This window comes from Drosophila yakuba, chromosome 3R (assembly GCF_016746365.2).
Source record: "Drosophila yakuba strain Tai18E2 chromosome 3R, Prin_Dyak_Tai18E2_2.1, whole genome shotgun sequence".
NCBI lineage: Eukaryota > Metazoa > Arthropoda > Insecta > Diptera > Drosophilidae > Drosophila > Drosophila yakuba.
The window spans coordinates 7837891-7855216 of NC_052530.2; the positions used below are offsets into that span (position 1 = coordinate 7837891).

The window sequence follows — 17326 nt, forward strand, 5'->3', positions numbered from 1 at the left end:
GTAAGAGTTGTTGAGTTGTGGGTGTAAAGTTAATTGTAACTAAAATCCGTTTCGTGTAAGTATACACCAACAGATACAGATACAGATATGGGCATAATATATACATAAACACATTCAGGCATTGTTCTCAACAGTACAAAATGTTTACATCTAAAAAGACACACAACAAACGGGTTTTGTATTCGTATTTGGTTTTTATTCAACTTTTCTTTCAGCAAATTGAAATGTTTCAGTTGGTTTCTTTAGCATTACACAGGCTACGGCAAGGAACTTAAAAACAGGCACACGCATAGTCGCAAATAGAGTAAAATAATTATGGAAAAAGTACCAATTACGTATGTATGTAATATGTGTGGTGTATAGAGCCAGAATATGCAGGATACACTCGGGTGTAATCGACTGAATTGGAGAGATGGATGGATGGGATTTCAGGTTTGCTGGTTTTCAGGACCGGCCTTGTGGCGTTTTTGAGTAATGATTGTAATTAAGTAGCAACTACACTTTATGAGTTATACAAGGCACAAAAGAAAGGTGTAGAGTGGGTGTGGCATTGTATGGGTGTCGTGTGTCATGTTTTATGTGTGTGTGAGAGTGGGTGTGGGCATCGGATGTTATTCATATTCATTTTTTTGGAGGTATAGTACGTGTGTGTGTGTGTGTATGTGTGCGTGTAATGTTCAAATACTACGGAAAAGCGTTTGTAGCATATATATGGGAGTATATCATGACAAGGCAAAAAACGACATCACAGACATGGAAAAACGTAAGAAAAAAATGTAAAATAAATTATAATACTTTTGCAGTTGGTTTTCGGTATTCTCTTTACGATTTTTGGTCTTTTTTTTTAGATTTTTTGTTTTTGTATAGCGGTCAGACGGACCGTTAAGCGCAGAGTTACATATATTAGATAGCCGGGCTAAATTGCAGTATACAGCAGAGTATAGTGGCCCAAAAACATTCTAACGCACACACACGCACAACACGAACAACAATGATAAACGAGAAGAGACACACACAGCTAGGAGTAGGAACAACAAAGGATTGAACCAACCAACGAACTAACGAACGAACAAACGACACAATTGTAACTTATGAGTAACCGAGAGCAGAAATTGTTGAGTTTCATGTTAAAATTACATTAATTAAATTACACACATGTATGTACAGAACGTAGGGAGTACCGACTGCACTGAACTGAACTGAACCGAACTGAACAGAACAAAACCGAGCTGAATGGAAACTAATTAAACAACAACAAAGCAACTGAGGAAACCAAAAAATCGAAACAACCAAAGCTGGGAACTGAAAAGGACACAAACACGGACACACAGAAAGGAAAGAACAACACAGAATGGTGAACCCATAGAGCAAATAGTAGTACGAATAGTAGTAGTAGTAGTAGGGTAGTAGTAAGGTAAAGTAGTAGTAGGTTGTTAGGTTAGGTAGAATGTAGTAAGAAGAAAGTACAATAAGTAATTGATAAATGAGACAATTATACTAGCGGTCACCGGGCAGCCCATCCCAACATTTCATCATCATATCATCATACAAAGATGTACTCGATATATGTATATTCGTGGCTAGATACATATCACTTTGCTGTGCTTCGTTATCTTTCTTCTTCTCATTTTTTCTCAGAGGCATGTGCAAAGGAGCACAAAATTTAGCTGAAATCCTTTCTTGTTGAAATCCACAAAATTGAATTAGAAAACAAAGTATGACAGAGAGTAGGTAAAGTAATGAGCTTTCTATACAGATGTGTCTCGAAATCGCTTTCGTAGGCTCTATGGAAACCAGTGAATTTTCCTGTTTTAATCCTTTTTTTTTATTAAAGCGAAAACAGAACTCAAAAGCGGGAGTTGTGAGGGATTGTGGTGGATTTTTCGGGTGCGGTCGGGTGCATTTTGGGGATCGGACAACTGAAGGAAACTTAACAAACCGGTAAACGAAATTCGAAAGGCATTCTTTTTGAAATGGAATGGGCATTTGGGTTGTACGATTTCCAAGAGCTTGGCAGACTCGATCTGATTAGATTAAAAAAAAAAAAACAAGGCAAGAATTATTTCCAAAAACATTATTAGGCATAATAAGGAGATTTACAAACCGTTCGCTCGGATCACAATCAAATTAGAAGCTTAGAGAGAAAACATTGGTGAACTTAGAGGTATGGAGTTATATTACAAGTGTGTTTATGTACATCTCTTCATGCACCGCTACCAATCTTGGAAATCCTACATTCAACTTCGTCGCACGCCGAAGCTCCAGATTTGGGTTAATCTTCTTTTGTTTTACTTTAACTCGCTTATGGTTTTACTGTACAAAGTTGATGATGATTTTTGTTAGCAGTGGATTAATATAAACATTAATAATCATAATCATTTACAAATACAAAGAGTTATATATAATATTCAAAAAACAAAAACAAAGCGTCTCAATTGGTGACAACGAACAGTATCTCAAAAGTAACTGAAAATCAAATCAATCAGTAGTAAATATGTATGTAAGTATGTATGTACCAACAAACAAACACAATTAAATATCTGTACAAGAGAATATATGGAATTTGGACCTTTATTTACAGCGTTGTGTGTAATTGTTATTGTTATTGTCATTGTTCATATTCACATTTCTACGACTGTCGTTTGCGGTGAGGTTATCGCCTCTTGTTCGGCTTCTACTTCTGCTTCTAAATCAGATTATCATTCCGATTCGAATTCTGCCTCTGCTGATGATGACTATTTTACGTGGCTACGCGAATTTATTGTTTGCAGTTCTGTCGAATTTGGCTTTAATGCACGAGGCTAGTTTATGGTATGCAGCCCTCCTCTACACTCCCCAATTTCCCAAAATATTCGGCAAGGGACCACGGAGGCTAGACACGCAAAGATAAGTGAGCCGGGCATAAAAATAATAAATAAGTATCAACAAAACACAAAACACAGAACCTAACCGTAGCCGTAACCGTAACAGTAACAAAACAAGGCATACAAATTAAGACGAATGGGGTTTATGGCACGAATTTTATGCGCATACAATACTAGGTACAAATAGACGTGTATCCACCAAATTGACAATGGAACCGAACCGTGGCGGATGGCAAATAACCGGGCCAAAGCGGCACCGACCAGGATGGTCTGGATGGTAAGGGGACCACGAGGAGCCCGAGTGGAGCGACAACAAATTAATAGAACAATCGGGCACACCGACGACAGCGAAACGGGCAAAAATGAATGAGCACATAAAATATTGCATAAATAAATGAAATGAATTGAAATGAAAATGGCAATGTGAATATATACGCATGTGTGGGTCATGGCTGTGTGTGTGTGTCCATGCCGGGAACCGACAAAAACAACAATTGGCAACACGGTGTGTGTTTGGCCAGGAGCGTTGAGAGATTTTCTTTTTCCCCCACTCCCCCTTTCATGTTGGGGGCCAGGACCCGGGGAAAACACTCGAAATTGGTTGACACCCCGGGCGCCTGACGCCACTGAATCGCCCCGAAATCGGAATCCGGAATCCGGCTCTGTTCCCGGGTGTCCCTAGGTAAATAAGTTTTTATGCTCGGTATTCGGTATTCGCGCTTTATATGTATATATACATACATATGTATATATGTGGCGAAAACTGTACCAACTCACGCAGGGCCCCAGAAAAAAGGCGGAACACGAAGGAAAAGTGGGCACATGAAAATGCCAAAAACTATATAAAATAAAATAAAATAAAACTCGGTGTCGGACTAAGATCGGGGTTGAGTTGGGTTGCCTGCTCCTCCTGGCCACACTAACAAATTACCCAGTCAACGTCCAGGTGAAAATCCCCACACCCACAACCCCACGCACACCCACACACCCACTTGCACACACATCCACCCCCAAACGGAATGGCAATGCCCTGTTACGTATGCGTGTTGTTATTGTTGATGGCTTTGCCTCCCCACGTTTGCTTTTTTACTTTTGTCGAAGCGGGCACAAAAGGCATGGCAAACATTTTTACCGACATTTGATTAAATTTAAATATTCTTGCACCGAAATTGGCGAAAGCATGTCCTGTTATGTTGTAACACCAAATAACATAATACAAATTATGAGGGCCCAAGGAATGCGAGTCTGCGCTGAACGCCCAAAAAGATAAACTCATAATAAAACGCCCAAAAGAAACTGGCGGCGGATGCGGCGAAAAGAGATGATTGTTGAATATTTTGGCGGAAAAAATGTGAAAACGAAAACTCAAGTAGAGGGCCACCTCCTCACAGCGCCGAGTGCTCGGATGCCGTAGTTTTGCTTAATTATTTTAATTATTTTCATATCCGCCTACGCTTCTGTGCTGCAATTAAAACGCTGCGGCCTGGCCTTCATTGAGTGCCCATCACCCCGGCCTAGGCTTCATTTTTTATTCCCAGGGTTTTTCCGCTTTTTGCAGGCGGAGTGGAGGAGGAGGCAGGGGGAGTGCAGGTGGAATTGGAAAAAGAGGCAGGTGGGTGGGTGGTAAATTGGTATGCAAATGCTGCCTGGCAGCTCGTCACCAGCTACACAAAATGTCTGACTAAAAGCGCTCGCAAAAAAGCGGTAAACATAATTAAGGGGGGCAGTGGAGATTGGGGAAGATTGGGTGGCGGGTTGCAGGGGGTTGCAGGGGCGTGCGGGTCGAGTGGCTAGTGATACTCATACTATCGTGTGTAGTTTGTACTCGAAAATGCAATTTAAATGGCAGTTAGCAAACGCCCCGAAGTATGCAATTGCTTTTGATGGCTCGCATTGGATTATCATTGATGCCAATGAATCGAAGGATTCAGGAGTCGGGCAGCAGACTTGTTCATTTGATTGGCAGCTCGCTTAAACGCACTTTGCCTCTCTGGCACACCCACGGTCGAAATAATAGGGCTACCGCCTTGACATGGATTTGTTTTTAATTATGTTTGTTTTTCTTCTGGGACGGCAATCTATGAGTACATTCAATTGATATTTAAATGAAAGACACTTCAAGTTATTAAATAATTTAAGCTTAACTAGGCTTCAACATTTAATGCATATACCTCCTCAAACAAAGCCCTATGCGAAGCTATTATTTCGACCGAGAGTGTAGATTCGCCGGTGTGTGCGTGGGAGTGAGGAATAGCTTCCATATACTTTGATGCCCGACACGAGTGAAAACGACACTACATTAGCCTTATAGCAATTAACAAGGCTTTTCCCTCCTAATCCCGTATGTACAAGTTTTCAGTAATTGAAACTGTCGACTGTCTAAGCCCAATTACAGTCTGCCAAGCCAGATGCAGATACATTGTTTCCATGTGTGTGCCATAAAAATGACTGAAACTGTCGTAATTGAAAGCAACTTTATTATGCCGTTGCTGAAAGTCTCAATTTAAAGGCCTTAAACTAGCAAAATGCATGAGGATGAGTCCTTGCTGTGTTTTCAGTTTTAAGTTTTCAGTTTTCCGTTCTCAGTACTCAGTTTGCCGAAGGGCTTGCTCTTTTATCCAAAGCTGAAATTTAATCTCGTGTTTGTGTGCGCGCTTGTGTGACAATCTAAACAAATAATGATTTAATAAAGCACAGCACACAGGCACACACGCACGCAATTCCATTGTACTATTGATACCATTGTTTTACGGTCTGCTAATCAAAACCAACTTGACCCCGCCCCCTCAATCGAGTGGACGGGTGGCGGGCGGGCGGTGGGATCCCCTGAATTATAAATGAGACCTAAAACTCTCGTTTAATATTTAAACAAAATCAAATCAAGGAAAAAAGGAAGGCAGGCAGCCAAGACTGCCAGTCAGGCAGTCAAACAGTCAAACAGTCAGACAGTCATTCAGTCGGACTACTGGAGCTCCAGCTCGGAAATATCAAGTGGAAAATATCAAAATGTGGGGGGTGGCGATGGGCGGCTTGGTGGCGATGGGCGTGGCGCTGGGTGGGCGTTTTTCAAATGCGAAGCCAACTGTCTGACTGCGCTCTGCTCTGGGCCAAGAGCTCGCCACTTAAACTAATTTGATTTCTATTGAGGCAAACAAATAATAAATAATGAATTTACATTTCTATGCGTGTCCGGGTGGATTGCGGCGTTGCCATGACGGATCTGGATCTGAAGCTGAATCTCGTTTTGAGTTTGAATCTGCATCTGGATCCGGCTAAGGGAGAGGTTAAGTGAGCATGTAAGAAGGTCGAGCGGCGGCGGTGCAACCTGCATTATGTGCCAATGAGATACTTTTATGCCCTCTCTATTTTCTATTTTCCCCGGTAATTAGGTGCACTAGAACTCGCTACCTGGTTTAGAACCAAGGGAATTACAGCAACTAACAACGAGTTATGGATGCGAATAAAATGTTTGCAGCTGGTCGGATGGATGGATGGAAGTATTCAGATGGATACTTTTGGCATGGGTAATTGCTGCGAGTACTCCGAATCCCGTCGGAATGAAGTGAAAACACTTTGACACTCGGTGTCAAGTTTCCAATTTCCATTTTAGACCTATAAATAAATCATGGGCGGGCGAGTAAAGTTAAGAAAGTGGGTTGTGAATGTGATGCCAGATAAAGCGAAAAAAATAGGATAAACAAACTTAGGCAATAATTCTTCGACAGCTCGCCAAAGTACTGGAACTTATTGGAAATTCAATACGCTCAACCGTCAGAGAATTGAATGAGTTTGTTTTTGGGAAACTGGTTCAAGACTTCAATACTCCGTATTGGTTCTGTAGGATCGTCGTATTCGTGTTCGTATTCGTGTCCGGTGTGCTGGTCTTGGGTCTTTGGTCTTTGTCATGATTGGAGGTGAGATTTATTTACAGATGAGTAGATGAGTCGCATCTCTGGGTCGCAACTAAATACAACTTTGTTTTGTAAATACAGATGTGTGGGTGCTCATTTGGGGTTCGGATTGCTTTGTTTGCTATACAGAACTATACAGAACGAACTGTACAAAAACTTAGCTGCGGCTGGTAAAAATGTACAAAACTTTAAATATGCAAATTTCAAAACCAAAATCCAATCAAATTTCTCGTGTGTGTGCACACCTCAGTTTGTTATTATTCATCTCTCGATATTTGAATCAAATACACACTGGCACGGCACACTCTCTTGCACACGTGTTTTAACTTTGAATTGCTCCAAATTGATTTGTAGTTGTAGTTTTGGCTTGGGTTTTAGTTTCGGTTTTGGTTTTATTTTTGGTTTAGGTTTTCGAGAGATCTGTTATTGGAGTGGTTTGAAATGTTGAAGTAAGAAAAATATACATATCATATAAATATTGAATAGAGTTTGCAAATATATATGGGTATATATTTAGGTATATGTTTGGTAATAAAAAATGGTTATGGAACAAACAAGTTCATTTTTCAGTCTCATGTTTCGTATTTGTTTTTACTTTTATATATTTACAACATTTTTTCGCTTGTATTTGGGAATTATTTACAGTAAGTTGGAACTAAAAGAGCACAAACCGAAAATATAAACTGAACGGAAAAGAGAGAAACAAAGGTTCTTAACTAAAACTGGTTATAGTTTCCTGCTTTGCTTTTTCCCTGCTTTTGATTAGAATGGGGTTCTGCCTTTTGGTTCCGATTCAATTGGATTCAATACTGCCGCACTGCTTTCTTTTGTCTAGGTAGTTTTCGTATTTTGAATCTACTGAGTGAAGTAGAGTAAGCCTAGTCGTTGTCTTGGGTCTCGGCTTCAGGTTCTGGTTCTGGTTCTGCTTTTGATACTGGATCGGATTCAGTTTCAGTTTCAGTTTGGCTTTAATTGGTTGCTCTGTTGGGAGGGGTTAATCTGCTAATCCGCTAATACGCTTGCAAATCGCAACTAAGTAGCTTAATTGGATTGACACTAACATTGGGTATTGGTTAATATTTATAGTGGTAGCTTTCGGGATAAATTGCAACGTGTGTATGCTGAGGAAAATATACAATTGATTTTGGTTTTGTTATCGGTTTTCTAGGTGGTTATATATATATTTTTGTGGTTAGATATGTACTTCTTGTTGATTGATACATTGAGTGGTTATTCGTTGTTGATTGATTGCTTGATTAAAGTGAGGTGAGTTCGAGATTTACAGAGAGAGAGGTAGAGAGAGGACCCTTGCCATGACAAAAGTAAACAAAGTTGAGTTATTTTTATTCATTTGGTATGCAGAGTAATTGTTGTTTGAGACTATTTACAAGTTTGGTTTGGTTTGGTTTTTTTTTTTGGTTTTGTTTTGTATAAGTAACAAAAAGTTGCATTAAAACTCATACGAGAACTGAAACCAAAACTAAAGTAAATTCGAACGAAAGAAAAAGAAACTCATCGGAAATACCGAAATGATTATTAAAAATCCTGCGTTTGTTTTGTGTGTGTTTTTAAACAGTAAAAAAAAAATTGAGAACGTGTTTTCATATTTTCGATTTTTGTTTTTGGTTGCTTTTCAGTTGGTCTTTGGAGAGAACGAAAAACTTTTGTATTCTCGTTTTGAGTGAAATGAAAATAGCGCTTAAATGATAAGGTTAGGTTAGTCATGTTGGTTAACTAAGGGAGCATTTCGAAATATCGAAATATGTAATAATAGGTTAAATGATAACAGATAACTGGTATTTTGAGATAGCGAGTTAGGAGATAGAGTCTTTGTATTTCATTTAGTATGCTTGCTTTGCTTATAACTTATTTTAGAGAGAGAGATAGAGATATATAGAAAAATATAAAGTTAATGCTTACAATCATTCATATCGTCATTGGATCTCATTATGTACTGATCCGATGAAGATAGTCTTGAATGCCCGTTCGTATTGGGATGAGCTCCCCCCCTATGATCACTTTGTTTATTAGAGCTACGCATCGCCAGTGCAGATGGGTTCGACTGATGCATATACATACTATCACCTTCGCACTCACTTTCTTTATATTGGAGCACATTTTTATGCTTCTCATAGATAACCAGGCAACGATGACATCCTTTCCTAAAAGAGTTTTTGGTTGCAACGAAAAGTTTTGTATTCGGTATCGGTAGTTGGTATATATGGTTCATTGTTTAACGTATATTCTATATTCTATATGGTATATTGTATATTGTAGATTGTATTTTGTTTTGTATTCAGTAAATGGTATTGCTTGTGTATATGCTATTATGGGTGTGAAGTTTAAAATACTCAAGTTATTGTTTCTCGTATCTTGGGTATTAGTATTAGTATTGGTATTAGTATTTCTTTGGTTCGGTACTCGGTGGTGCGGGATGTGTTGGCTTGTTTTCGGGTTCTTGGCGCAATCGACAAATAAAGTGGTAGGTAACTAGGGCTAAGACTTTGACCGGAAAGTCGCTCCGTGAGTGTGTGTGAATGGAAGGTATCGGATATGAAGGTTCTTATGTTTGGGCATACACTGTGTGCAAAACAAGGATAGACACACTGATGGTGTCACAGCGATCCCCTCTACCTACATTCGAATGTTGTTTTATTTTCTGTCGCCAAACTGGTACAACACAAATATGTTATGATCCCGGAAGTGAGTCCCAAAGTCGAAACTAGAACAGCCCTTTCTGTATTTTAAAGAAGTTACATCTATCTTGATTTGTTTCGACTTCGCTCACTCCATTGTTGGTTTCAATCGACTGAATAGCGATTACTAAGTTGCTGTTATATTTCGATAAGTAATGAAATGATCATCGAAAGGAACTCAAAGGACGTACACTGAATAACGCAAGAAACTCACAAAATATGTGTTGTTGAAAAGTGATGTAAAAATATTCTGAATACATATTTATTCGTACTGATAATCAGATAACGTATCAAAATAAAAAGTTTCATCTTGGTTTTGTTTGATTCTTGATTGTGGTAGGGCTGAGTGTAGGGGTTTTGTTGGATTCCTAGTTCGTAAAATACAGTAAATGGGGCTCGGTTTGGTTTTATGTTTACGATATTTATTGGTATACGACAAAAACTTGTACAGAGCAAAATGAACGGAATGGAGAGCCAGAGGAGAGGGCGTGGCAAAAATGAATTAAATATGAATATAACCCCTGCCCTCGCCTCCAGCAGCACAGCAAAAAGGCCAATACTATTTAAAGAGTAAAAGTAAGGCAGCGTAAAAATCAAAAAACATTTTCACATTTCAGCTACAACGGAAAAACTTAGCTTAAAGGTAAGATTATTCATATGTTTATTAAGTATTCATAAGCATAAACATGGCAAAACAGAAAATTCAAAATAAACTCCACTTGGGAAACTTAATGTTTTGCATTTTCTTTGTTTTTACTTTTTTGGTACTTCTGATTTTTTCTCCATTAAGGAAGTAGCTTAAAAGGGTTTTAATTGTCTTTCACATTGCTCTTTACGGCTAAAAAACATTCGTACGAAAGAAAACAAAAGAGGAATTCCAGACCAAAGCGAAAGGAATGGCATGGAAATTCGCAGGACAAAAAGCAATTTTCCTTAAATGTCTTTGGTTTTCGTTTCGTATCGTTTAAATAAAAAGGCATCGAAAAACGGGCAGCTACAAAAAGAGCTGCTAAGTAGGAGAAATGCTTGAGTAACACAGATACAAATACAGAGTAGTCAAAAGGCAGTTCTCTAAATTAAAAACACAATACGGGGGCACGTAAAAAATTTTGATTTAGTTTTTAGCTTGCTCAGTAGCATTTACAACACGAGTGGGTACACAAACACAGGCACGGATCGGATCTCTATATCTATCGGGCGCTGGCGATATACATATGTATGCACGTATGGGGAGACTCTGAGAATTGGGGGGTTTCGGGTGGTTTTTGTCTTGGTACATGACTGCCTCTTGTCAAACATCCGAATTACGAGCAGCGCGCTGCCTCCAAGAAAGTGCCCTGCACACGGAGCAGATGGAGTGCGGATGGATTGCGGAGGACATGGTGCGGCATCGTGTGGCATGGTGCTCCATGGTGTGCAGACAAACTCGGCTCGACTCAAACCCGTTTCAAAGGCAAAAGTTAAGAGCAGCAGCTGGCAAGCAGCGGCAGCGGCAACATCAACAACAGCGGCAACGACAACGTTAGCGATAACGTTGACGACAGGTTTCCCTGCGACAGTGTGTGTGAGGAGGTACACTGAGGAAAAGTACTGCGAATTATGTTCTTCCTATTCCTGGGATAAATACGAATGTGTCTTTTAGTATTCAATGAGAACACGCAATACAGTGTAAAAATGTGTATCGATAAAATTTATCCTTGCACTATTCATAATAGCGAAATGGCGGATACAAATAATTATCTTATAGGTGAATTTTAGTTAAAATAATATTTCAAACAACTATAACTGTATTAAGTGGTGGCAATACTATACAGGCGCCTGAAATAATCAATTTCAAGTTCAGTATTATAGATGCTCCTACTGAACTGACGTTTTCTCTCGGTGCACCTCAGTTTAAGACGCCTCCTTGCCGCTGTCAATGCCGATGTCGCTCACCCCTTACTGTTGTCTTTGGCCGGCACTCCACTCACTACACTCACTCCACTCACTCCGATGTGCTGACTGGCTTCTTTTTAATGACGTTAGTTCGGTATTTTCCCACCCGTGCGGAGGGTCCTCAGCCTTACCTTAACACATTTTACCGAGCGCACACACCTTCGCCGTCAGAAATGAAAACTTATTCAATTATAGGCGCTCCTCGACAAAGGGACCAACACAAAAAACACATATGGGCAAATGTACATATGTGGGGGAAAGTAAACCAGAACATCTCGTTTTCCTCGGCCTGTGCCAAAAATCAGAATATTCCCTATATTTCGCCAGCCAATGGACCGAGTATCGGGTTGAGATGTTAGCGTATTGTTAGCGGGGCGAAGCGGGACGCCAAAGGCCCCCGAGGGGGGGATTTTGGATTATCCCGGACGGAGAATTGGTACTTACTCGTCGACAATCAGATATTTGTTACCATCGGAGGCCGCACACCTGCCGCGATAGCTGAACTGGGAGCCCTTGATGTGTATAGATTGCTGATAGCCGGACAGGAACCAGGAGCCCTCCCATCTTGCCGGAAATGTGCAATTTGTGGGCGCTGCAAGCCAAAATAACAGTAATAATTTATTAATAAACGACTTAACCATTAATGCATAAAGATATTATATTCCAATTGCCTCCCCGTGGACTGCAGCTATGTATAGTACATACAAATGTACGTACATATATGGTCGGATGGTTGATGTGGCCTCAATTGCGTTCATTGTTCATTTAAGAGCCGTATAAAAGAGCAACCGCAATCTTTCCCACTGAAGTGCGTTTGCAGGCATATTTATTTACGAGTCACCATACAAAAGGCACTTGCTTATTGATAAATTTAGAATATTCGCTTGGCCACTTTCTTCGACTGCTACTGCTCTTCTAATTGTATTGTCAAGTTTCGGGTGCCAAGATTTGTGGCTTTTTAATTTGTAAATTGTTTCAATTATTATTATGATTGTATTTAAGTGCGTGCGCATAAGGGCCTCAAATTTACGACCCGCTGCCAGGAGTGCGATATTCGGATACTTGGGAACTCGGTAAGGGTAGGGTATTTGGGCGTTTTAGGGGTGGCCAGGCGCATAAATAAGTTGAACAAGCGAGGCAACCAAAAACAGCTCGTAATAATAATAATGTCACACACAGATACGCACACATACACTCGCACAATGGCAGCAAAACTACCGAAATGGCAATTGTGAATATTAAAAAAAAAAAAGGAACTGAACTGAACGGTAGAGAGAAATGGGAAAGGCGAAGCCAAAGTATAGAGAAAGAAACGTTAACGGAAAGTTAGCTAACGGCATGCCGCACTCGCACACTCAGAAAATAAGTACTATATCCCATACAATGGGTATAGACCCGCACACGGATACATATAGAAAATGGTAAAACCACCCTCTGAGCCACACATATAGCTTAATGTTTGGGCACGATTGGCAGCGGCAGCAGAGGCAGGGAGCTGCAAGTTGGGATAAGGGTGGTGGCCAGGACAGAGAACGGGAACAAGAACAGGAGCGGAGATGGTGGCAATGGCGGTAGCGGAGATGAAGATGGAGAGGCCAGTCCTGATGCCGATGGGCGGGCGGTGGGTAAGGAGCACTCGGAACTGGCAAGTCGCAGATGGAGATGGAGATGGAGGACGGTCCGAGTTCGGGCTACGCATTCAAATACAGAAAACCCGCAAGGAGAGACGAATGTGCGCACCCGAGCCAGAAACAGAAACAGAAACACAACCCAAGGCACAGAGTCGATGTGCAGACAAAACAATTCACACTAAAGAATCCTTGAGTCGAAATTTTATACCATCTATTTGCCTAGGATTCTAATAAGAAAGATCCTCGGATTGCGATTGTTCCAACTGGATCCAACTATTTGAAATTTATTCAAATTTGAATGACCAATTGATTTAACTTGCAATTTTTCATCCAGCATTGATTTATTTTATTAATTTTTCCCATCCTTGTCAAGGCATTTATTAATAAAAGAATAAATCAATCATCATTGAATGTGAAAGTATGCACATTTGCCATAAGTCCATTTCTTTCAGTGCAGTAACAGCAAGAACTACAGCGACAGGGCAACACGGTGCCACACTCACACTCGCAGTCCGTACTCACAGCGATACACATTTTATTTTATTATTCCTTTCCTTTCTTTTATTCTACTTGTTCCTTGTTGATTCCACTTTTTCAGCTTTTCTGTTTTTTGTTTTTACATTTGCGGCAAACAAAAGGTACTCATGCGCAGGATCAGCGCAGCCCTCTGAACTCTGAGCCCCAACTGAGCCGCTGCTCAGAGCTCTGACTAAAGTCGAACGAACATATATATCTGGCTATAGCCAGAGCTATACACTTACACAATATATGCGTGTGTGTGTGTGCTGTCCAATGACTTGTGCTTTTTACGGGCCGCACTCGCATTCGCCTGGCTGTCATAATGCGGCCCATACGCACAGCGGGCGGCCTGTTGTGCAAAAAGTGTAGCATACTTTGCCGGGCAGCCACCGCCCCGAACGAAAGTCTGGAGTCAGGGGCTCCGGAACCGGGAGCGAACCCGGAACGTGGTCCCGAAAACCCAAAAATACGAAACCCGAAGCCCGAAAACCACCCCCCGCCGACGAATAATTGTTTCGCCAATTTCAAGTACCGTGAATAATTTTCCAACATGATTCAATACTTTTGCCTGAGTGCCGCAGCGAGCAGGGCATTGTTGCTGGCGTAGCACAAGCGTCGCACGTTGCCCTTCGTCCTTAATTCGCTACCCCTGAAAAATATGCTGCAGGACAAGCTTAAGTAAATACAAGCTGAAAGCAATAATACGACATAGACCACGACCGACTGACAGACAAGCGTACAAATGCGTATAGACAGTTGAAATGACGGACGCGAAAAGCGGGCACGGGGCTTTTCAGATATATTTTCGGTGTGTTTTTCGTTTGGATTAGAGTGGCTCAGCAAGCATACAGATGGTATGATGGTGGGAGGAATGACGAAGCTTAGGCAACGGCAAAGCGAAATGGGGGAAGCACGAAATAAAGTAAAATACATATGCTCAAAGAGTTGCTCCTCACAATGGATCCCCATAAACCGACAGTAATCAGGTGCATTAATCAAAATAAATCTCGGGGATCTGCGACATCTGCGAGAAAGAAGGTAACTGAGGCGACTTTTCAGACACATATACATATGTATATGTACATGTGCTAAACAAGATGTAGGAACTTAGAAAAGCGTTACGGAACCACAATCTTTCAGTGGCAGTGACTATCCTTAAAATTTAATTTGATTTGCTTGGGATAAAAGGGTGTATGGTGTTGATTTTACAATATACATATATGTATTCATTCCATTTCAACTGTCTTATGTTTTCGAATGTCTACAATTGCTAAAACGGCGGTTGTTTTACATCTGGTACCTTTTGATGTAATAATTCCGAATCAAGAGCACACTTCCAAATGATTGAAATTATAGGTCATTATTCTTCTCTAGTATTCAATTAAGATTGACAGCGGGAATATTTAACACGATATTAATTATGCACTACTCCGTCATTTGTGGTTCCTGTTATGACAAGCAATTTCCTATCGCAGCAACGTGCACTTATCTTATGCACGATGATCTATAATGACAACTTCAATGCGCTAACAACTCCTTAACCCAATTATGTGGCCCACACTTATGGGTGTGCGCACTTTGAAGAGCTCGTTCGTTAGGCGCTTGGGAAGAAGTAGTCGGTGGGATAGACCAGCTGGGAGCCCATTCAAGGGAGCCCGGCATATTACTGGACCACCCCTATTGAATGGCAGTACGCACCCCTAGCGAACAGACAAACACTTATTCCAGCTCGGCTATGTCGAGCTCAAAGAGCATGACGCCTGCGAGACTCATTTGCGTTTTGGGCCGGGTTCTGGATGTTGGACTTTCGCTATGCAGAGGGACAGCTGTGATGGCGGATTTCGAGGAGGTGGCGGGTGCGGCGGGGGAGGTGGAGGCTTAGGGGCGGGGCAACCAAAATGCTTTTGTCTAACTTGAGTGAATTATGGTCAGCGGTCGGTCGGTGGTCGTTGGTCGGCGGTTGCTGGCTGTTTGTTTCGGGCAATTTCCGTACAATTTGCCATTGCATGTTGCTGTTGCCGGAGCGGCTGTTGCTTGTTGTTTTCATCGTTTTTCTGCTCTGTTCTGTTCTGTGCTGGTTTTGTTGTTTATGCTGTTGTTTTTGTTTTTCTGGGTGAATTCGTTCACGGAGAAACAGTTGAAACGCATTATACCAACGCAAACGCAGATCTGCGGTCACAAACTACTTATGGATTCAATTGAGCATGACCAAAAGAGGGGGTGGCCCTGGGTGTGGATGGGGCAACTCGATTGGCAGAAGGGGAGAGGGGGATGAGCCGCCAGCTGTCGCTCTGTTGCGAGTACAAATTATGCCACAAAAATTAAATGAAATTGGGGTTGGGGGAAGGATACTGGGGATGCTGGAGCTGACATTCTGGGTCCCAAAGTTGCTGCGGCACTTTCTTGGCGCTCCAAGTGAAATTATAAATTCTTATCATAGCGCTACTTATCGACGGGGGCTCGCTACTCACCATCTTGCCGACCGCCCCAGCCGCTGACGGACGTGGCCAGGAGCAGCATTAGCAGCGGTCCCAGCCAACTTTTTGTCGACGTCATGGCGCAGTTCCTGCTCCTGCTCCTTGCTTTCGTTGTCGTCCCCGCTGGGTAGCTGGATTCGTGGATGTGGGTGTGGGTGCGGATGAGTATGGGGTCGTTGTTTCCGTTGCCGGGCAGCAGATGCTGCCACAAGAACATCAGCCACGTAATGCCGGAAAGTTCCGCGGTCTCGCCCCGCCGATCCAGACTAATATCACCGTTATAGTTAAAGCACCTACATTCATCATTCTCATTCCCATTCTCATTCTCTTCATCATGCGGCAATGCTGCACCAGTTGTGCCCCTTGCCGTTGTTTTTGTCGTTGTTTGCGAATTGTGAGCGGCTGTCGTAGCCACCGCTCCTGCTCCCGATGCTTCATCTATTGTTGCTGGTCTAGTGCTGGCGTTGGTGCTGTTGCTGGTGCTTATGCCTGTGCTGATTGGATTTACCTGGGCCAGCGACGCCGCAGACGCATGACTTGGTCCTTCGCGCCGCATTCGCTCACGTCGCCAGCATCGCTTGCCGCATTCCAAGACGGCGCCTTCTGCTCCAACTGCTCCCACTGCCACCACATCCCCGCTAGCAACAGTGGGCATAACTAATTGCGACGTCTGCCGGAGATCGGTGCAGCTATGCCCCGCTGTGGCCACGGGTAACCGAATACCCGGCAGCAGGAATTCACCAGACCAAGAGGAGGACATTGTTGCCGCTGCAGGTCCTGCAGTGGTGATGATGCTTGCCGTTGCAGTTGTTGTTCCTGCTGCTCCTTCTGCTGCCGTTGCTGGTGTCAACGTCGCCGCTGAAGCATGTTTATCATAATTTTTATGTTCCCAGCCGGGCGGACAACAGCAGCTTCCCTGGCAACTCTCGCTGCCATGGCCCAAAGTCTGGCTTCGACTCCGATTCGTGGTACCGGCCGCAGGCACATGCTTACATGGATAGCAGAAAGGCGGTAAATAGATTAACGACGTTATTCCTGCTCTCGTCTTGGATGTGGACGTGGAGCTGCTGGCGGTGGCGCTGGAGCTGGAGCTGGAGCTAAAGCTCGCCGTCCTCAGTGCCGCCTGCATTGGATGCTGCTGTTGCTGCGTGTCCTGTGGGGACAGAGACAAGAGTGGAATATTTTATTATTATAAAGCACAAACAAGCTGGCTGAGCCAAGTAAATATGATATAAGGTGGTGGCGAATTTGAATTTAAAAGAAAGCTACAGCCCAGCACTGGCGTATACAAAT

General features: G+C 42.2%; 1 protein-coding gene across 4 annotated transcripts in view; it reads right to left on the reverse strand.

Annotated features, from left to right (window-relative positions):
- LOC6535922 overlaps nucleotides 1-17326 on the reverse strand; it is a 31056-nt gene that overhangs the window by 7238 nt on the left and 6492 nt on the right. For 2 of the 4 annotated variants that reach the window (XM_002096502.4, XM_039375587.1), the window contains exons 2-4: nucleotides 16028-17186; nucleotides 11851-11998; nucleotides 8696-8937 (exon numbers count right to left, since the gene is read on the reverse strand). In XM_002096502.4, the coding sequence (XP_002096538.2) occupies nucleotides 8696-8937; nucleotides 11851-11998; nucleotides 16028-17186 (1549 nt within the window). The remainder of the gene's footprint in view (nucleotides 1-8695; nucleotides 8938-11850; nucleotides 11999-16027; nucleotides 17187-17326) is intronic. The other 2 variants (XM_039375589.2, XM_039375588.2) reach the window with 1 other exon arrangement.